The 22815-nt window shown below is 35.0% G+C and overlaps 1 protein-coding gene across 2 annotated transcripts in view; it reads left to right on the forward strand.

Annotated features, from left to right (window-relative positions):
• Positions 1-22815, forward strand: part of LAMA2 (laminin subunit alpha 2) — a gene marked incomplete at its 5' end in the record, with an annotated part of 604254 nt that overhangs the window by 400362 nt on the left and 181077 nt on the right. For both annotated transcript variants that reach the window (XM_079716968.1, XM_079716967.1), the window contains 6 exons: positions 10888-11124; positions 12932-13075; positions 14811-14990; positions 15099-15287; positions 15371-15504; positions 19438-19555. In XM_079716968.1, the coding sequence (XP_079573094.1) occupies positions 10888-11124; positions 12932-13075; positions 14811-14990; positions 15099-15287; positions 15371-15504; positions 19438-19555 (1002 nt within the window). The remainder of the gene's footprint in view (positions 1-10887; positions 11125-12931; positions 13076-14810; positions 14991-15098; positions 15288-15370; positions 15505-19437; positions 19556-22815) is intronic.

The raw sequence follows: 22815 nt of genomic DNA on the forward strand, positions 1-22815 counted from the left end.
GATTCTGAAGAGTCATATAAACAACTTTTAGCTTACAAAACTACCCATTTTTTTTCCATGAGTGGACCATAGAAAGTGGTGTGACCAGACTCACATTTAGAGAAATCTATACAGCTTCAGGGTAGAAGGCTGCTTGTAAGGCCTTTGCAGAAATGTTGGTGAGAGTTGACAGAGGTTTGGCCCCAGTCAATTATCCACCAGCATTTAGGCGGCAAGATAAGTTATAGAATTCCTAGATTGATATGGCCTGCTGAACTCATGTATTTGGGGGTGAGAAAGAGAAGGCGTAGGGATGCCTGCCAGGTTTTGCTTTGCAACAGGTGATCGTATCATTTACTGCTAGAGGGATTATAGGAGGAGATGCAAGTTCAAAAAGGAAAGGTGATGAGTTTGGGGTTTTTTGTCAGCTTTTTGTGAGACTTTAATTAAATAAAATACAATTCACCTATTTAAAGTGATGAGTTTTGATCAATGATTACAGTTGTATAACCAACCCTTGTGCTCCATTGCAGTCTACTTCCCCTCCCCCCCGCCCCCAATCAGCACCAGGAAACTATTCTTTTCATTCTATCACTATAGTTTTGCCATTTCTACAAACACATAAATAGAGTCATATTCCATGTTGCTGTTTGGAGGGTTTTTTTGTTTGTTTTGGGGGATTATTTTTAGTTTGGCTTCCTCTACTTAGTATAATGCTTTTGTAATTCATCCATCTGTTATATTTTATCGGTAGTTCTTTTTAATTGTTTAATAATTTTTCATTGTCTGATATGCTATGACTTGGGTCATTTCCAGTTTGGTCCTATTATGAATAATTTTGCTGTGACCATTAGTGTATAAATGGCAAAAGCAAGTGTGTAGACACATTTTCATTCCTCTTCACAAGAACACTCCACATCCCTGCCCGTACTCAAGATAAGTCTTTTTTTTTTTATTTTAAGCATTCAATTGGGTGTGTATTCATATATTTGCATTTCTTTTTTTTTTCCAATGATACTAGGAATAATTTTGTTTTTTTGTCAGTTATATATCTTCTGGGTGCCTATTTAAATCTTTTGCCTATTTTTATTTGGGGTTTGTTTACTTAGTAATAAGTTGAACGAGGTCTTTATATATTCAGGATACTAGCCCTTTAATACATCTAGTTCTGAAACTGTTTTCTCCTAGTATATGACTTGCTTTTAAATTCCTCTAAGTATCTTTAATTTTTATAAAAATTAGTTTATTTTTCTTTCATGGCTCATGCTTTTTATGGTCCATCTAGGAAGTAAATTTATATTTCTTAAAGGTCTAAAGTATCTCTCCTGTGTTTTCTTCAAGAAGTTTTGCAGTTTTATGTCTTAAATTTGGATCCATGTTCAATTTTCAATATTAATTTTTATATACGGTGTGAAGTAAAGGTCAAAATTCACTATTTTTCTGGATGTCCAATTTTTCCAACACCAGTTGTTGAAAAGGCTATCTTATTTTCCCCATTGAATTACTTTGATTCCTTTGTCAAAATAAACTGACTATATATGCGTTCACACACTTCTGGACTCTATTCTGTTTAATTGATTTATGTCTATCCTTATGCTGACAGCACACTGTCTTGATTACTGTGGCTTTCTAGCAAGGAATGAAATTAGGTGGTATAAGCTCTCCAACCTTGTTCATCATTTCCCATACCATTTGGTTACATTGAATCCTTTGCATTTCCATATAAATTGACAACTCAGCTTGCCAATTTCTTTCTAAAAAGCCTGCTAAGATTTCATTGGGATTATGTTAAATCTACGGGTCAATTTGGGGAAAATTGACATTTTAAGAACATCAGATCTTCCAGTGTATGAACATGGCATAACTTTCCATTTAGTTAAGTATTTATCATTTTCCTCAACAATGTTTTATAGGTTTTGGTGTGCAAGACTTGCACATGCATTATTAAATTTACTGTTGTATTTCATACTTTTGATGCAAATGCTATTATTTGTTCCATTTCAGTTTCTAATTGTTTGTTACTAGAATAGAAAAATACAATTATTTTTATACATTAACCTTCTATACTGCAATCTTCCTAAGCTTATTAGTTTTACTTGCTTTTTGGTAGATTCATTAGGATTTTTTATCTAGACAATAGTGTCATCTGCAAATTGAGTTTTACTTCTTCCTCTCCAATCCATATAAGTTTTATTTCATTTTCTTGACCTACTGCAGTAAATTGTTGACTAGAAGCAGTTGGAGCAAACATCTTTGCCTCATTCCTTATGTTAAGTAGAAAGCATTCAGTCTTTTATAATTAAAACATAATTAAGAATGATGTTAGCTATATTTTACTTATAGATGCTCTTTATCAGTTTTAGGATGTCTCTCATGTTCCTAGGTTGCTAAGAACTTTTATCAGTAATGTGTGTTCAATTTTGTCAAATGAATTTCTGCAGCTATTGAGATGATCATATGATTTTTCTTTTTAAGCTGTTAATATGGTGAGTCATATTGATTGATTTTCAAATGTTGATCCAACTTTATAATCCTCAGATAAACCCTGCTTGATCATGGGGGATTATTCTTTTAGAATTATTTTAGATAATGTTTGCTAGCATTTTGTAAATGGTTTTTGGATCTACGTTCATAAGGAATATTGGTTTATATTTTTCGTAGTGTTGTTTTCCAGTTTTGGTATTGGGCTACTGCTAGCCTCATGAAATAGATTGGGAAGTATTCCCATTACATAATTTCTGAAGAGTTTACATAATCAATGAAATAGAAAACAAAAATACTCTAGAAAAATTCAGTGAAGCCCAAAACTGATTCTTTGGAAAGATTAAGAAAGTTGACAATACTCTAAGAAGATTGATCAAGAAAAAAAGAGAGAAGAAACAAATAAAATCATGAATAAAGAAGGGTACATAACTATAGATCCTATAAACATTAAAAGAATAATATGGGAATAATCTGAACAACTTAAAACAATAAATTTGATAACATATTAAATGAACTGAATGGAGGAATGTTTTCAAAGGTTTATTTTAACATCCCTTTTTTTTTTCTTACTTTGAAGTTAATTTGCCCTTGTGTTTCATGTTTCTTAAGGTGAAAACTTAGATTACTGATTTGAGATCTTTCTTTTTTACTAATATAAGCACTTCATATTATAAATTTCCTTCCAGGCACTACTTTAATTGTATCCCATACATTATGATATGCTGTGTCTCAATTTTCATTGTTTAAAATATTCTTACTGGGCTTCCCTGGTGGCACAGTGGTTGAGAGTCCGCCTGTCGATGCAGGGGACACGGGTTCGTGCCCCGGTCCGGGAGGATCCCATATGCCGCGGAGCGGCTGGGCCTATGAGCCATGGCCGCTGAGCCTGCACGTCCGGAGCCTGTGCTCTGCAACGGGAGAGGCCACAACAGTGAGAGGCCCGCATACCGCAAAAAAAAAAAAAAAAATATATATATATATATATATATATATATATATATATATATATATATATATATATATATATATTCTTACTTGTTTTATTTTTAATCCAATGATTATTTAAAAGTATGTTCTTTAATTTGCAAATATTTGGGAGTTTTCAATATCTCTTTCTGTTATTGTCATCTAGTTCTGTATTGGTCTGAAAACATAATTTGTATTTTTTAGTCCTTTTGGATATATAGAGTTTCTTTTTTGTCTCAGAATCGTATCCATTTTGATTACCATGTGTCCTTGAAAACAAGGTGTGTTATGTTCTGGCATCGTTGGATAATATCTTCTATAAAAGTCAATTATCTTTAATGATTTTTATGTCTGCATGTTTTCTCAATAACTGAGTGTGTTGAGCCATACGTGTGATCTATTTCTTCTTTCAGTTCTCTCGGGTGTTGATTCATGTATTTTGTAGCAGTGATATTAGGTGTATGCTCATTTAAGATGAATCTATCTTTTTGAAAAGTTGATGCCTTTATCATTATGAAGCATCCCTGTTTATCCATGATAATGTTCCTTGTTCTGAAGTGTACTTTTTTCTGATGTTCATATAGCTATTCTGTCTTTCTTCTGATTGGTGTTTTTGTGGTTGTATACATTTTTAAACATTATCATTTATTCCATCTCTTTTTAAAAATAGTTTAATGTGTTTCTTTTAGGTAGCATATATCTAAATCTGTTGTTTATCTTATCTTAATGCTTCAGTCTCTTAATTCAAGTATTTAAATCATTTCCACTTAATGTAATTATCAGTCTGAATGGGTTAAGTCTACATTTTGTTATTTGCTTTATATTTGCCCTATCTGCTCTTACCTTCATTTTTCTTCTTTTTCTATCTCACTTTGGACTGAGTAATTTTTTATAATTACATTTTATATTCACTTTGACTTCTTAGCTCTACTTATTTATTTTATATTTTTGTCTTTGTCTAGGGATATACATCTTTAACTTTTCATAATGTACCTTAAAATAATGTTTTACCACTTTACATTTAACATAAGAAACTTGCAAGGGTAAACCTCTAATTTTCTTTCTTATCTTTATGCTATTTTTGTCATATATTTTACTTCTATATATTATATATCCCACAATATAATCTCATGATTTTGATTTAAATAATCAATTATTTTTTCAAAAGGAGAAAAAACTTATTTTCTGTTTTTCTATATAAATATCCATTCCAGTGCTCTTTATTACTTTGGGTACATCCAAATTTCTATTATTATTATTATTAATTACTATTATTATTATTTCTAGTATTTCAGGTCTGCTGACAATGATTCTTTCAATTTTTGTTACCAAGAAGTCTCTATTTTTCCTTCATTTTTCAAAGTTATTGTTTCAGAGTATATAATCCTAAATCCTGTTTTCAGCAATTTGATTATGCTGTCTTTTTGTAGTCACCTTATATTCATTTCTCAGGGGGTTAGTTGGACTTGGATCTGTGGTATTGAAGACTTCATAAAAGTTGGAAATTTTCCAGCCATTATATCTTTAAATTTTTGTTTGTTTGTTTTTCATCCCCATTGTCTCCTTCTGGAACTCATTATGTATGTGTTGGACCACTTGATACTTTCCCACAGCTCACTGAAATTCTGTTTATTCTTTCATTCTTCTTTTTTCTATATTCTTCATTTTTGTTAGTATCTATTGTTAGGTGTTCAAATTCACTGATTTTTTTTCTTCTGTAGTATCTAATCTGTTGTTAATCCAGTTGCTAGTCTTTTTTCATTTCAAATATGTATCTTTCATCTTTAAATTTCCTTGTGGATCTCTTTATATCTTTCATTTCTCTCCTCCTTATATTCACATTTTTCATTTATCCTTGAGAATATTTATTTATAATATTTATAAATATTGGTTTTTGTAAGGTAGTTTTCTGCTAATTCTATCATTTGTTTTATTTCAAGATCATGCTTACTGGTTGATTTTTTTTCCTGATTATGAACTATATTTTCTTGCTTCTTTGTGTGACTGGTGATTTTTATTTGGATGCCAGATGTTGTACATTTTTTCATTGTTGCACATTAGATTTGTTGTATTCCTTTAAAGAGAGTTGAACTTATCCTGGCTATCAGGTTAGTTACTCACTGATCACTTGAATCCTTTTGATGCTTGCTTTTAAATTTTACTGGGGAAGGTCCAGAGCAGCCTTTAATCTAGGAATCACTTAACCCTACTACTAAGGGGCTAAATACATTGAGAACACTACCCAGTGCATTACTATCTGTTCACTCTGGCTATTGGGAATATGAATTATTCCAAGCTTTTTGTGGACCCTAGGAATTTTTCAGCCTCAGGCTTTCCAATTATTTTTTTCTCCAACCATGTAGAATTTCATTCCATGCATGCACAGATCAGTACTTGGCCAACGACTCAAGGGAACCCTTCTGCATATCTCTGGAATTTTCTCTCTAACTTCCTTCTTTTTGGACACATATTCTACTTGTCTTCCATAAATTCTAATTGCCTCAGCTTCTCCAAACTCTACGCTGTTTCTCAATTCAGCTATAGTTTTGGGCTTTATTTGGTTTTCCCCTCTTTGGGTTGCAGATTAGACTGCCTTTATGTTCTAACTCATTTGTTTTCCTTCTCTCAAAAATCACAACCCTTCGCTTCCTGTTATCCAATGTTTGAAAACAGTTATTTCTTGGTTTTTATTTGTGTATGTGTTTTGTTTTTAGTTTTGTAGTTTAACGGATTAAAAGAGAGGAAATAAACCATGCAAGTGCTCTAAAAACTAAGAGACTGTTTAAAAAGAAGGAATATTCTTTAGTGCCTAGTGCAACACAAAGGTCAAGTAAGATTAGGGCTGAACTGTGTCCATTAAATTTAAGAACAATAAATAAGGGCATTTTTGATGTTAGTGAGAGTCATTCCAATTGATCACATTGGACTGAGAAATACTGGAACATAATGAACAAGTGTGGCCTGTTTGACTCCATGGTAGTACTCTATAGAGATGTAAACTATTATTTTCTACTGAGTTAGCACACATGTAGACTGTAACCATTATTACATATTTGAATAAAATATCTGAATACATTCATCTAGAATACACTGATCTAGAGGAAAACAAGAGTATTGGTGACTGTTCAAGGAAGCACAGACACATGACTTCAGTTAGACATGTGATTAAATTAAAAACTGGACAGGACGCTCATTTTTCTATTGCCAATAGCACTATTAAGTTTGAAGGTCCATAGAGCTACATTTTTGGGAAACAAAACAAAAATTTCTCAAGAGTGCCAAAGATTTTTGATGAGTATGAACAATGTTTTAAGTTTCTATGACTGACATTTTGCATTTTCAACCTCAAATCCAAGCATCTGCCCCATCGCTTGACTCATGAATAAGTTGTACATAAACTTAAGAGGGTTCCATGTTATCTACAAAATCCTATGATATGGCCAAACTCTAATGAAACTCCTGAAATTGAAGCTGATTCTTAATGTTCAGGATGTAAATCAGGATGGAATGTAGACCAAGTTTTTTTTTAAGCATTTGTATGTTTGATACCATTATATTTACTGATCATTGAATAAACATTATGTTGACTGAAGTAGATTGAAATATTTTGATTACTTTGAACCACTGTTAAAAACCTAAATTTCTGAATACCTAGACACTTCATCATTATGAATAATTACAAAAAAATTCATACATCCCTCACAAATATTTATAAGCATGAATCCTACTATTTAAAAACCTTGGATGATTATAATCTAAATGAACAGTGATTTGAGATTTATAGCTTTCGTTTCTTTGTGTCATGGATAATTTCTCTGTGCTGAGGTGTGAGCACACACATCATCTGAGCTTTTATTGAACTAGAATACAAAGCCTGCCATCTTTCACTAGCAGGGGAATAGTGCATAAATCCTCTATTGCTAAACAAACATTACATCTAATTATGATTTACGTTTCATGTTGGCTATAGTACTCTCTAAACATATGGTTAATGGTCTCTTTTATTCTCTACTATAACTTCCTGAATAAACTCCCTGATTTGGAAAGGTCCCAATGTCTATCTGTACTGTTGACTAGTCTTTAAGAATTAATGCTTTCGTTTTATAATAATAAATTTGTAGCAGACATTTCATATTTTAGTTAAAGTCTAAAGACAGTTATTTTAGTTAATAAAGTCTAAGACATCTATTTTAGTTAAGTATCTCTATCTCATAAAACAATTTTTAAAATTATTACATGATTATAGTTTCCATAACATATAATTTTCTCTTTCTGATTATGGTCAGTTTTGTTTAAATGAGTCAAGGAAAAATTATTTAAAGGAATAAGTCAGTCATCCTTATTTTGAATTCTCATTCTACATCTGATGTTCTATAAGGATGAGTTACTTGGGGGGATGGCAATTGTTTGTTCTATGCTTTGGAAACTATGGCCATGTTTGTAGTATAATAAATAATCACGTTTTAGATCTTTGAGCTTAAAATACCTTTTAGGAGCGTCCCCTACTGCAGGCCTTTTTACTGGATAGCAATGAAGACAGAAAAATACTGAACCAGAAAGACACCAAAAATAAGGCCAGGTGATATTTTAATATCAGAATCTGGGGAAATATTTCACCAAACATTTCAACAGGGAAGAGATAATAGATGGAAAGCTGGTGATTGTACATCACATCCTGGAAAGTGTTGTCCCATAAGTAAACTGCTGGCAGGAGCAGAAGCAGGAATAGCCCTAGTAGTAGTGGGTATAAGAATTAAGCTGAGCAATGACAGTGTGAGAAATGCAAAGTGAGATCCAGCCAGACTTGGATCTGGAAATTTGGCAAGTTGTTTTGCATATGAGTATGCCACAGAGCTATAGATCTGAGAAGGATAATTAATAGAAAATCACCAAAAAAAGAGGTCATAGACTAAGTACAAAGCCTGTATGGTGGCAAACTCAGACACAGAGACAGGTGGTACTCACTTGGGAGACAGAAACCACACTAGTTGTTTAAACAGGGAAAGTAGAATATAAAGAATTGTTAACCGGTAAAAGGATAAAAGAGGGATATAAAATGTCCTGAAGTAGTAGGTACAAAAGAGTAGCTACTACTTCCAGGGTGAGGGGTGGTGGACAGTGAAGGAACCAAGGGCTAGGGGAAGGCATCCCACTGCCCTCCACTCCCAACAAGGCTTAGGTTCAGACATAGTTGAAAAGAATGTGGCTACCACAGGAATGCATAGCCTGCTGGTGGTAAAACACAAACAATAATAATAATACACAAAACTTGCCAGAGTTTGTGGGCAAGTGTTGGTCTATAGACGCTACCCATCATTGCTGGAGGATATGGGTATGCTGGAGTTACTTAGAAGCAGCCTGCTGTGGTCAGAGCTTGTGTGCAGACCTAAGCAGCCTAGGGGAGAGAGTGGCCTGATGGCATAGCTGGAATTCTTTCTGGGCCTCTGGGCTCCCATGCTAAATAATTAAATAATAATGATGGCAATAGTAATGAAGAACCAGAACCCAGAACAGAAATGTCTTTCCATCACTATGGCCTTCTAATGAATAAGCCTAATGTTCTGCTACCTGGCCAGGGAGAAGTGTCCAAAGGGTCTAACTGCAGTATCACAAAGCAGGGCAAGGAGGAGTGAGTTTAGAGCTCAGAGACAGCAGAGTAATCACTGGCACAGCTGATCTGTGAAAATGATGTATTCCAAGACCTTAAATAACATTTAGAAATCCACTTGAATTTTAATTAAAATGCAAGGAACTATGAGCTGTAAATCAGAAACAGAGAGCCTTAAGCAATAGGAGACAAAGAGAAATGTGGATGAGCAGCAATTGAAGACTGTTGATTAGATGAGATAAAGAAATTATTGAAAAGAAGCTAAAAATGCAGCAGTGTAATTAAAATAAGTATTGGTGGTATATACATACAACAGAATTTTCATGGTGTAGAATGGAAAGGACAAAATGGAGAACAAATTTGAGAGGCAAATAGGGAAACGACTACAGAAAACAGTAGTATATTATTGATTTGGCAGACAGACAAAAATGATGTACTTTAAGAATTATAAATGATCCTGAAGAAGAATATTGATAAATTAGAACAGAAGTAAAAATCAAAAACAAATTTGAAGAAATAACACTGAATTAAAGAACAATTTTATTCTCAAACTGAAAGAACTCACCATGTTCCAGTAAATTAATTTTTAAAAAGACTCAAGCTTTTAAAAATTCTAGCAAAACTTGGCATCATTTTATTTTATTATTTTATTTTTTTATGTTTTTAATATTTTTAACATCTTTTTGGAATATAATTGCTTTACAATGGTGTATTAGTTTCTGCTTTATAAAAAAGTGAATCAGCTATATGTATACATATAACCCCATATCTTCTCCCTCTTAAAAAAAAAAAGTAGCTGCTTAAACATGAATATCAGAAGGAAAACAAAAAGATATCTTGAATTAGTAGCTTGATCCCCTTCTGTGCTAGTTTCCTTTTCCCGGAAATACATTTTGTACTGTTTTGTTAGTTGAGTTTTAAGTGTCTCAAGAGGTGGTGGATCTGGCACTTCCTTGGCAGCATATTTCACAGTCTAATAATCTTAATAGCTTCAATACTCGGGAATGTGTTTAACCCAGTCTTATTTGTTTGTATAGGTTAAAATTTTCCAAGGGCCTCTCATCACCCTAGCAATAGGAATTTTTTAATGGTCTCATCACTTTTTAATTGCTTAAACTTTTACCTTTTTTTTTTTTTAGTGTTTAAAATAAAAGGTTTGGAATGAGCATTAAAAAAATTCTAGCAAAATTTCAAATTACATATATAAAGAGAAAATCCTATGCATATCTAGGAAAAAGAAAAAAGGTTACCAGCAAAGCACCTCAGATTGGGCTTTTCTGCAAACCTAACTCTAAAACACAGCATCCTAGATATCACTTCTCCTCTAAATTCTCCCTGGCTTCCCCACATCTGGTTTGGTGCTTTTTATACGTTCTCATAGCATTTTGCGTTTTCCCTATTATATCATGCTTATTCCACTGTGTTATATTTATTTATTTACTTCTCTCCCTACATTAGATTGTAAGGTATGTCTCTATACAATAAATGCTATAAAAATGAAATGATAAGGTAAAATGGCTTTGTCTAAAGTTCAATCTCTGAAGTAAGAAGCATTTGAAGAAAACCTATACCTAACTCCTGCTCGCTACAAAGACAGAGAAAACACAGTTTCTTTCTTATTCAATAGCTTTATGGTTTCTGGACACTCATATATTTTAGTAAATGCATGAAGCAATTTTAACATTATGTTCACTGATGTTTCCCAAGCGACTAAACTAGAACAGTACAAAGCATATAACAGACATATGATTAATATGTGCTTAATGGAAGCATAGAAACATTAGAATTAAAATTTAAAGATATTGCCCATGAAATGATGTTAATCATTGCTGTTTTTATCTCCTCCATAGCCTTGTAACTGCAGCTCGGTGGGATCCTTGGATTTCCAATGCAATATAAACACGGGGCAATGCAACTGTCGTCCCAAATTCTCTGGTGCAAAATGTACAGAGTGCAATCGAGGCCACTGGAACTACCCTCACTGCAATCCCTGTGACTGCTTCCTGCCAGGGACTGATGACTCAACCTGTGATTTAGAGACTAAAAAATGCTCCTGTACCGATAAGACTGGGCAGTGTACTTGTAAGGTATGTGCTGCCGAAATTCAGTAAGGAAAAACCTTACTCAATTCTATTTCCATTGCTCAGCTTTAACTTCATTCAGTTATTTATTCCTGCATCATTAGGCCAAACAGACAGACAAATGAAAATTCATTGCCAGACACAGTTTTTTCTAGCATACAGATAAGCATTGATTTTTAAGAACTGATTTTCAACCAAAACCCAATGTATTTTTCTAGCGCGTATAAATGATATATTTTCGACAGTAAAGTTCATTTTGTCTTTACATATTCACTTTGCTTCAACAAGAATAATGTGGGAGAGAAAAAGTTCTCTTAAGCATCATCAGAGAAAATCACAACTAAATGATAAGGTTTATTTAAAAAAAAATTTCTCCTCAAATTAATCCGCAATCACTGTACACTGAAAAATAGATATACTGCTGTGGAAGTTCAGTAAAATTTCATCACGTATAAGCACTGACATTACAAACAGTGACTATATGCAAATTTCAGTCCTCATTAATATTGTTAAATGACGTAGGAAAACAGCCAATTAAAAAGGGTAAGAAGGGCTTCCCTGGTGGTGCAGTGGTTAAGAATCCGTCTGCCAACACAGGGGACATGGGTTCGAGCCCTGGTCTGGAAAGATCCCACATGCCGTGGAGCAACTAAGCCCGTGCGCCACAACTACTGAGCCTGTGCTCTAGAGCCCGCGAGCCACAACTAATGAGCCTGCACTCTAGAGCCTACGAGCCACAACTACTGAAGCCCACGAGCCTAGAGCCCACGCTCTGCAACAAGAGAAGCCACCACAATGAGAAGCCCGCGCACCGCAACGAAGGGTAGCCCCCGCTCGCTGCAACTAGAGAAAGCCTGCGTGCAGCAACAAAGACCCAACGCAGCCAAAAATAAATAAAAATAAAATAAAATTTTTTTTAAAAGGGTAAGAAGGATTTTTTTCTCCCTTAGATATTTCTGGAAAATCAATCCCAGGATAAATGCAGTAAAGACTGTATCAGAAGTATCTTTTCAAATCTGAATGAGATCCTTGCTGGGTAGAGTAATCTTGGTTGCAGGTTTTTCTCCTTCATCACTTTAATTATGTTCTGCCACTCCCTTCTGGCTTGTAGAGTTTCTGCTGAGAGATCAGCTGTTAACCTGATGGGGATTCCCTTGTGTGTTATTTGTTGTTTTTCCCTTGCTGCTTTTAATATGATTTCTTTGTGTTTAATTTTTGACAGTTTGATTAATATGTGTCTTGGCGTATATGCAAAGAGAGTCAGAGGAAACAGAAAGATGAAATCTAGGGAGTGGTTGTAAAGAGTCTTGAGAATTTAGGAAAATGGAAGGTTCTGTCATTAAAAGTCCCAGACAAAGCACAAAGTATGATGCTTCATTATTACATATTATAATTATGATTATACTTAATACATGCTATATGTGCATATATACAGCGTAATTCAATAATAATTATTTAAATCTCTATTTTAACATCCTGCCTGTTTTTTACAGCTTTATTTTGCTTTCAAAATTCTCATGACTCTTTCATATTCCTCACAGTGGAATAATGGGAAATGTGCTGCCTAAATTTAAAAAACAACATACAATATCCTTAGTAATGCATGTATTTATAAATAAAGCATTTTTTTAGACCCATGCCATGCTAACAAAGAGATTAACTACATATGCTATTTGAGATGTGAGTCTGATATTCAGCATTCTTTTATTTTTTGTTTCATTGTCTTTAAAATGTGCTCCTGTTATTCATTCTTGAGTTTATTTCTCTCACCATGTCACCATATGGACTCTGGGGATCTCTCATCTTTCTTCAGGTGAATGTGGAAGGCATCCGCTGTGACAGGTGCCGGCTTGGAAAATTTGGACTTGAGGCCAAGAACCCACTTGGCTGCAGCAGCTGCTATTGCTTCGGCGCCACTACTCAGTGCTCTGAAGCAAAAGGACTGATCCATACGTGGGTGAGTAAGGAACTGCTGAGCCATGTAATGGTATAATGTTAGTTCCTGCTGGCGTCTTTTAGCCAGGCACTGACGGGTAGGAGGAAATGGCAAAACATTTAAGTAACCTTTTCCCCTGCGCATGTTTAGAACTGGTAGAGGGGCCATGTGCCATTAGACAGTTGGAGTAAATATCATTTTTATCCTGCCTTTAAAAGAGTTCATTTATTGCGGATAAGGAAATAGATGCCGAGTGAAAAAGGAAAACATTATAAGGGAAATGTTATGTTTGGGGATGGGAAGAAGCTGCCTTCTGAAGAGCAAGGGCACCAGAGTGGGAAGATAGATGTGTGTTCATGCAGTAATGAAAACCAGAACTTGCACATTTAGTCCAACCAAGCTTAGAGAATCATCGCTCTTTAAGGTGGAAAAAAGTTCATTTTTGCCTTAATTTTCCTTTAACTCTTCCTACTTTTAAACTCTACTTATTGTTAGTGTAAAAGACCAATTTTCACAGATGTTGTGGATTTCACTATGCAAACAAGTCAGAAGGGTTTATCCCCTCTCCTACCTGTTCATTGTGCATGAGTTCTGTTTCTCATGAGAACCGTTCATCAGAAGGGGATGGGGCTGTAGATAGACATGCAGTTTATCACTCTTTTTTTTTTTTAACATCTTTATTAGAGTATAATTGCTTTACAATGGTGTGTTAGTTTCTGCTTTATAACAAAGTGAATCAGCTATACATATACATATATCCCCCTATCTCCTCCCTCTTGTATCTCCCTCCTACCCTCCCTATCCCACCCCTCTAGGTGGTCACAGAGCACCGAGCTGATCTCCCTGTACTATGCGGCTGCTTCCCACTAACTGTCTGTTTTACATTTGGTAGTATATATAAGTCCATGCCACGCTCTCACTTCGTCCCAGCTTTCCCATGTCCTCAAGTCCATTCTCTACATCTGCGTCTTTATTCCTGTCCTGCCCCTAGGTTCTTCTGAACCACTTTTTTTTTTTTTTGATTCCATATATATGTGTTAGCATATGGTATTTGTTTTTCTCCTTCTGACTTACTTCACTCTGTGTGACAGACTCTAGGTCCATCCACATCACTACAAATAACTCAATGTTGTTTCTTTTTATGGCTGAGTAATATTCCATTGTATATATGTGTCACATCTTCTTTATCCATTCATCTGTCGATGGACATTTAGGTTGCTTCCATGTCCTGGCTATTGTAAATAGAGCCGCAATGAATATTGTGCCACATGACTCTCTTTGAATTATGGTTTTCTCAGGGTATATGCCCAGTAGTGGGATTGCTGGGTCACATGGTAGTTCTATTTTTAATTTTTTAAGGAACCTCCATACTGTTCTCCATGGTGGCTGTATCAATTTACATTCCCACCAACAGTGCAAGAGGGTTCCCTTTTCTCCACACCCTCTCCAGCATTTACTGTTTGTAGATTTTTTGATGATGGCCATTCTGACTGGTGTGAGGTAATATCTCATTGTAGTTTTGATTTGCACTCCTCTAATGATTAGTGATGTTGAGCATTCTTTCATGTGTTTGTTGGCAAGCTGTGTGTCTTCTTTGGAGAAATGTCTATTTAGGTCTTCTGCCCATTTTTGGATTGGGTTGTTTGTTTTTCTGATATTGAGTTGCATGAGCTGCTTGTAAATTTTGGAGGTTAAGTTTAAAGCAGGCCTCCAAAGACTTAAACTCAGCCCCCTGCTGTGTTTTGATCCCATGCAGGTGACTCTGAAGCCTGAGCAGACCATTCTGCCCCTGGTGGATGAGGCGCTGCAGCACACAACTACCAGAGGCATCATTTTTCAACATCCAGAGATTGTTGCACACATGGATCTGGTGAGACAAGATCTCCATTTGGAACCTTTTTATTGGAAACTTCCAGAACAATTTGAAGGAAAGAAGGTAAGGACGAGAACTTTGAAGTCACATGAGAACAAAATAAAATATGTTTTTAGAATAATGCTATTTGAAGATTTTTCTAACTCATCATTCCTCATTCTGTTTTATCAGTTGATGGCCTATGGTGGCAAACTCAAGTACACAATCTATTTTGAGGCTCGGGAAGAGACAGGTTTCTCTACATATAACCCACAAGTTATCATTCGAGGTGGGACTCCTAGTCATGTGAGAATTATCATCAGGCATATGGCTGCTCCTCTAATTGGCCAGTTGACAAGACATGAAATTGAAATGACAGAGGTAAGGTGGTTAGTTGTTGGGTGCCAGGATGCCAATAGATTTGCACTCGGTTTTGGCAAAGTAGTTTCTTTTCTTGTTAACAGAAAAAATGGAAATATTATGGTGATGATCCTCGAATCAGTAGAACTGTGACCCGTGAAGACTTCTTGGATGTGCTATATGATATCCATTATATTCTTATCAAGGCTACCTATGGAAATATCATGAGACAAAGCAGGTAAATTATAATGAATATCCAAGTTAATTTCTTATTCTAGAGTCTATAAGAGAGATCAGTAAGACATCAGACAACAAAGATTTAAAAGTTTGGTTTGGGAGTGTGATGATAGAAGACTAGTCAAGGATGGCCTCCAGGTCATCTGGTGGAAATTACTGCCATTCCCCCCAAAAGGGAAACAGAATCAGAAGCAAGATTAAGGGGAAAAATATTGAATTGATCTTTGACATGGTGAATTTTAGATGTCAGGTAGAAATTCAGGAGAAGATGTCCTGCAGGGTAGAGAGAATTCACTGCTGTGCTATAAATAGGTTGTAAGATTCCTGAGAAGGTATCCTCCTTCAACCGTCAGGGGAACCAGGCAGGGCCAAGTTGGTCCTGTCTCTCCCAACCATATGCATTCTCATCTGTTCACCCCAGTGTGCCATACTATATTGCCATTTTCCCTGTGCCTTATGATGTGAAAAGACTGGGAATCACATTGAATAGGAAAGTACATGGAAGAAGAACAAGAATGAATGTCATGAAAGCCAACGGATGAGAATACTATAAGGCAGTAGGTATGGTCGTATGACCCAAAGAGGACAATTAAAAGGAGGCTCTTTGAAACTGACACTTAGGATCACACTGGTGACATTCATACCAGTTTTAGTGAAGTCCTGGGGCAGAAATAGTCTCAAGGTTTTGAGGAATGAATGGAGTACAATGAACCTAATACTATGAATGTAGACTATTGTTCTCCGTGAACAAACCCATAAAAGGGAGGAATGAGGCCGTGTCAAAGGTCAAGGGAGGATTGTTTAATCGGAGAGAGAAGTAAGCATGTTTATATACCATGGGGCTGGGGAAGGGGAGGAATTAGTAGCAAGATATAAATTTAAAAATGATAGAATAAAGAGAAAATAAATAATGGAGAAGCCAGGATTCTTCAACGTCATGAGTATACATGAGTATACTTGAGGTCATGTGCCTCAAGTATAAGGGAAAACTTATCTAATGAGATAAAATGAGGAACTGCACAGATGTAGCTAAATGTATGCCATGGAGGCAGAAAGTTGAGTTGAGTTCATACACATAGTCTCAACTTCTCCGGCATATTAGCTTCTCTGTTGTGTCTATAAGAAAATGAAATCAATAGATGTTTAGAAATAATCTTATATAACAAAATAGTAGATCAGTGCAGGACAACAAAAGAAAACAAAATTATGAACCCTCTCATTGACAAACCAATGAATATAAAAATACCATGTTTCACTTCGTCCCAGCATGGACTTACATATACTACCATGGACTTATATATACTATTATGTAAAATAGATAGCTAGTGGGAAGCAGCTGCATAGCACAGGGAGATCAACTTGGTGCTTTGTGACCATCTAGAGGGGTGGGATAGGGAGGGTGGGAGGGAGATACAAGAGGGAGGAGAATGGGGATATATGTATATGTATAGCTGATTCACTTTGTTATAAAGCAGAAAAGCACCATTGTAAAGCAATTATACTCCAATAAAGATGCTTAAAAAAATAAAATTAAAAAATAAAGAAAATAAAATAAAATACCTTAAAAAATGTTTCAAATGTTTACACTGTTAAACATGTAGCAGAAAATGCTTTCTTTGTTGCAGAAGATCCATATTGCTCTTCTTATTGTACCAAAAGTAGGGACCAAATCAAGGACCAAAATTTACTTTTAAGTCTATATTGTTTTGATTTTTTTTTCATATTTCTCATTTCTAACAGGAGATTCTTTGTTTTGTTTTTTACAGTAGGTCCTTGTTGATTATCTATTTTAAATATAGCAGTGTGTACATGTCAATCCCAAACAGGAGATTCTTTTATATGAAATAATTTTTAAAAAACATATACCAAAATATCTTGTCAGTTATATTGTTAATTATTTTAGAATTTCAAATGTAAATTAGGTGACAGAAGCCAAAGCAGGTTTGCATGTCCTAGAAGACAGCAGGTGATTTTGTGAGTGTGAAAATATGTTATTTTGAAATTGTTCTGTGCTTCAGTAAAAAAGTTTGGTAGCACGCAGAACATTTTGTTAGTGGATCTGGTAGAAACAGTGTTGTCGTGCATTTTTCATTATGCTTTCTTTGCCTCTCTCACACCAATTCCACCTTTCTTTGTTGTAAGGTTATTTTTTTTCCCCATAAGTCTCTTTCTCTTATCACTTTATTTCATATACCTCACTAAATAATATCCTTTGGCTTAGGAGTTCCTTTTTCTAAACACTAGAGTAAGTAAATGCTTCACTTTTTCTAGGCTCAATAAAAACTAGAGTGAACATCTAGTAACGATAAAAACAAATAAAACAGTGGATCAGCACTTGATTTTGTAAGACAGTGGAATTTTGACAAAGGTCAGAGATATGTTTGAGTCTTCCTCTCAAAGTGGTTAGCACATAACGCTGCATCTTTATTCAGTCACAAATTTAAATAGTCTCAGAAGCAGAGAGTTTGTTATACATGTGGTTTGAGGTTCTGACTTTGTACATATTGCAATGCTGAAATTTTCTTGTTTCTTTGCTTTTGTCCTCTCTTACATTTATTTGAAGAACTTAACGACTTTGTTTTTCAGTATTCATTTAAATAGATGCCTGAGTTTGGCCAAATCCCTGATTCAAGCAAAACAGTTCCTCTCTTATTCCCTGAGGAAACATAATGATATGTTGCAGAAATGTCTGTTGCTAACACCATTCAGGTTTCACTTGGTTTTTAAATACTCACTGGTCTGTTGTGTGCATGCATGTGCCAGAGAAGGGAAGGTGATGCTAGAAACTCCTCAGGTTATAAAATACCATGAGATACTAGCAGAGATGACTTTGCAACAAACACCGAGTTACCTTCCTACTCCCTCAGAGAACCCAGAGTCTTTCTTGTAGGAGGGGAGCGGTTTATTTACAGATCACAACTGCTGTGCGTCCTATAATGAAGGGAGCATGAAATCTGAATTTTAACTGAACATGTGTTTCATAAAGGCTGGCTGGTCTTCAGATTGTAGATTACAATGGGAGCCAAGTCAGAATGTGCATTCATAATCCAGTGTCAATAAAACCTACCTATGCTTGTTATAAAGTTTATGATTCAAGCTCCTTAAGCTATTAGAGGTGCATTTTATTGAAGCAAAACTATTCATTATCTCGTTTAAAAGTTTATTTGCGGAACATTTCATGTTACCAGTTAGTCATGAAACAGTCTGAGTTTATGGACTGTGTATATTTTTTAATGTATAATTTCAAATTATTACAAAGGGTATCAACATTTTTATTGTGAATAATTGTTGTCAATTATGAGGACCTTTCCACCAATAGGAAGGGTGGGTTAAGTTACTTGAAGGATTTATTCAATAAAGTTAACAAAAGACTAATATGAGAGGTTCTTTATCCTCAGAAAGTTATCAATATTACTAGCTTATGCTCAGTCATTTCCTAGATGGTTTTCTAAAGTTCTTGAAAGGACATTCAGAGATTCAAGAGCAAGAAATTGGGACCAGTTGCAAATTAAAAGCAATTTCACTAGTAACGACTGGAGATTTTCCAACAGGGAATGACCTTGGGTTGTCTGTTTGAAAGAATGAAAATGTCTAACTAATTGGCCATGTCTACCTGAAGCCACTCACATTTTTAAAGGTGTGAGGAAAACTCTTTATAATAACTTCTCAATAGGACATCAGACATCTGATTTCCTAAATGCTTTATGAGTTATGTGAAAATTTTGCTAATGTGTAATCTCACCCTTTGAGGAAGCAAAGTTGCTAGAATAAGATGTGGCACACGGAGCCCCTGAAATTTAGCAGCTTCAAAACAATAGAACAAGTTTGTGGTTGTTGACAAAACCTTGAGAAGACCCTTCTTTCAGGATTGAGTGTTTGCTAGGTAAGCTTAATTTACTGGTATCCCCATCTAAGTATTTGCTCGCTGTTCCAGGATTTCTGAAATCTCAATGGAGGTAGCTGAACAAGGACGCATCACAGAAATGACTCCTCCAGCTCACTTGATAGAAAGATGTGATTGTCCCCCGGGCTATTCTGGCTTGTCCTGTGAGGTAAGCTGGCTCCAACTAACCTTCTCAAGCCCCACTCAACCAGCCAAATGGAAATACTCCCAGGACCACCTTTACTGCAATCAGTTTTACTTTCAGACATACCCTCAACCTATTTTATCTGATCTTCCACTCACAATATGAGACGCAGTAAGAGGATGATGTTATAGCTCCCTAGAAGTAGGAATCACAACTCAAGGGGAATAGCTAATAAAAATTAAAAGATTTTTAAAAATATGAAACAGTCAGGAAATAAGAATGTTTTCTTAAGGCCCCTTTATTGTATCTGATCTGTTTTCTTGGCACCTTTTCAGAACAGAGACATTTAAACTGCAGTGATTATGAGACAAGTTTATATTGGGATTTGAAAGATTGTTTTTATATAGAACATGACAAAACTTAGGCAATAAATATCAGACTGTTCCCTTTAACATAGGCTTCTCAGAAGGACATAAATTGTTCCAACAGTGCCACTGTCACTCAGTCATTATATTTTAAAAAAGCATTTTTTACTTTCTAGGATATTCCTTTGACTATCTTCAGAATTGGTAAATTTTCTAGATCTTTATTTTCTGGAACCAATTTAAATTTTACAAATATTAAATCTTAATAGGAAGAGTATGATCTAGGGAGAGGTGGAATTGCTGAAAAAGTGGCCTGGATTTGAATCTCTACTTCATCATATACTAAGACTGAGACCTTGTGCAGCTTGTAAACCTGCTTAAGCTTCAGCTGGTAAATCTCCAAGCCCCTGAGTAACTGCCACCACACTCACCCCTTCTCCTGCAGACCCTGTAGTCCTCTCCACAGTGCAACAAATAAAGGCTGGCCTGGGAGGGGCCTCCAGGACCCACTGCAGCCCTACAGCATGGATTCTTTCCCCTTAGTCACGTTGGTTGGTGGCCACTACATACTAGTTAGATATTTTTAATATCTCCCGTACCTACAGCCCAAGAATCACATGAAGGCTAAATGAACTAGAACCTAAGCACTTATCACAGTGCCTGGTAGTAGTCATAATAATAATACCAAAGTCAATATGGTTAATAATATTATTAATGGAATAAATATTTATAGATCTAACTATTGATTTATTTATAAATACAGTTGACCCTTGAACAACATGAGTTTGAACTGCCTGGGTCCACTTATGTATGATTTTTTTTCAGTAAATATACAATGGACCCTCCACAGTTTTCCAGTCCATAGATCCAACCAACTGCAGATCAAAAATTCTATCTGTGGTTGGTTTAATCTACTAATGCCATACCAGCGGATATGAGAGAGCTGACTCTGGGACTTAAGCATCCACAGAGACTCATGGAACTAATCTCCTGGCAGATAATGAGGGAGGACTGTAATCTTGTATATCTTTTATAAATAGGATTTGAGAAGTTTTATTAAGTATGGCTCACAAGGCAGGTGAAGTACACTTAAAACCAATGAATATAACTCTCTTGAGAGGTGGCATGGTATAATGAAAAGAAAAAAGGAGTTTGGTCTCGGTGAATCCTCCCTAGCTTCTCCACTTAAATAGGACATTTGCTCTTTGTTGCTGAACTTTGGGGTTTTTGTACCCATAGAATCATCATGAGGATTAATTTAAATGAAATCATACATATAAAAGCTCCTTTGTAAATTGAAATGTCATTCAACTTAGTTGCCGTTGTATGAATTCCACACAGGTCAGAAAACAAATTTCATAAGAATAACTGCAAATATCTGTGAAATATCCTTGGAATAATTTTATATTTTTGTGACTGCTCTGAACAGCAATATTTATTTGAATGTGTCTATTTTGATCTAATAAATGACCAAATAATCCATCTCATTATTAAATCATAACTCGTACATACACATGTATACATTTGTACATACACCAGTAAGTATATATATTGTACCTATATGCACAACCCAATATGTGTGAAATATATATATGCACACACATTGTAGATGTGAAAAATGAGGCAGTGACAGAGGCACATACAAAATATGCTACCTTTCCAATGAGCATGAGAAAGATAAAAGATAGAATTTGAGATTTTTCTAGACAAGAGGTGGAATTTTATTTATCCCAGGGAGTGTTTGGCTATACTGCTGTCTCACTGTGTAACCTTGGTCAATGCCTTAATTGCTATAGGCCTTAGTTATTATATAGTTATCCAGTCTATAAAATTACAGGTTGGGTTTTGAAGTTCTAACATTATCTAATTCTGCAATGTTATTTTGCTGTACAAGATATTAAGTAGTCAAGATTGACCTTAGATATCTTGAAGAGAAAGTTACTACAGCTATATTTTTCTGCATTTATTTAAAGAATACTCTTCACTTATGAACAAAAATTTTAGCAGAGTAGCAGATTATTTTAATGCAATCTACCCTCCATTCCAGATTTGAAATGTTAAAATTCATCTTATTATGATCATCAGGCTTTTTAAATAGTATATTCTAAAACATACTTTCCCATTAATTTTAGTAATTTTCCATCATTATATGAAAATATAAATTAACCAATACAAATACAAATGAAGCCAATGATATATGAAGAAAATCAAGAAAAACTAGAAACACATACAAACTATTATCTGCATTGGTGGCTTCACCTATGTCCTGTGAATTTCACTTAAGCTTCTGTTAACAGACAATAATTACAGTAATATCTTAGAGGAGAGATTAGGGGATAAAGACCTATCTCTTATAATAAGCTACCTGAGGTTTTCTCCACAACTCATTGCCTCTAATCCATTATACATCTTATTTATAATTCATCTTGAATCTAAAGTGTAATTACTCAGGCATAAAATCTAATCATCAAAGCAAGAACTAAGGACGGTTTTGAAATAATACATACCATTCTAGTAACATATGCTTTGGGTCATGAATACACAAAGCAATTCCTTTACAATATTTTCACCAAATGTAAGGTATTCTAGAGACATTTGCATTTACAAGCTACTCATTTCATGTTTTTATCCAGAAATGTGGTTACAAAGAAACAAAATTAAGTGTGGGTTACCATTGTAAATATAGCCAGTTGTAAAGACACTTAGCCTTGCCTATTACCTGTAGGGTTATAACACTGTAGCCCTGTTCATTAAAAATGTCAGTTCTAGAAATGCCTACTTATTATAATTTATGATTTGAAGTAGAGACTAGGTTACCTCTAGAAGTCAAAGAACCCAATTTCCTCACCACACTTGTTGGTGTGGGCGCTGTTGAGTTTACCATACTTTACCTAAGCTACTCACTCCTCAATGTTGTCT

The sequence above is a fragment of the Hyperoodon ampullatus genome, assembly GCF_949752795.1.
Source record: "Hyperoodon ampullatus genome assembly, chromosome: 12".
Classification (NCBI taxonomy): domain Eukaryota; kingdom Metazoa; phylum Chordata; class Mammalia; order Artiodactyla; family Ziphiidae; genus Hyperoodon; species Hyperoodon ampullatus.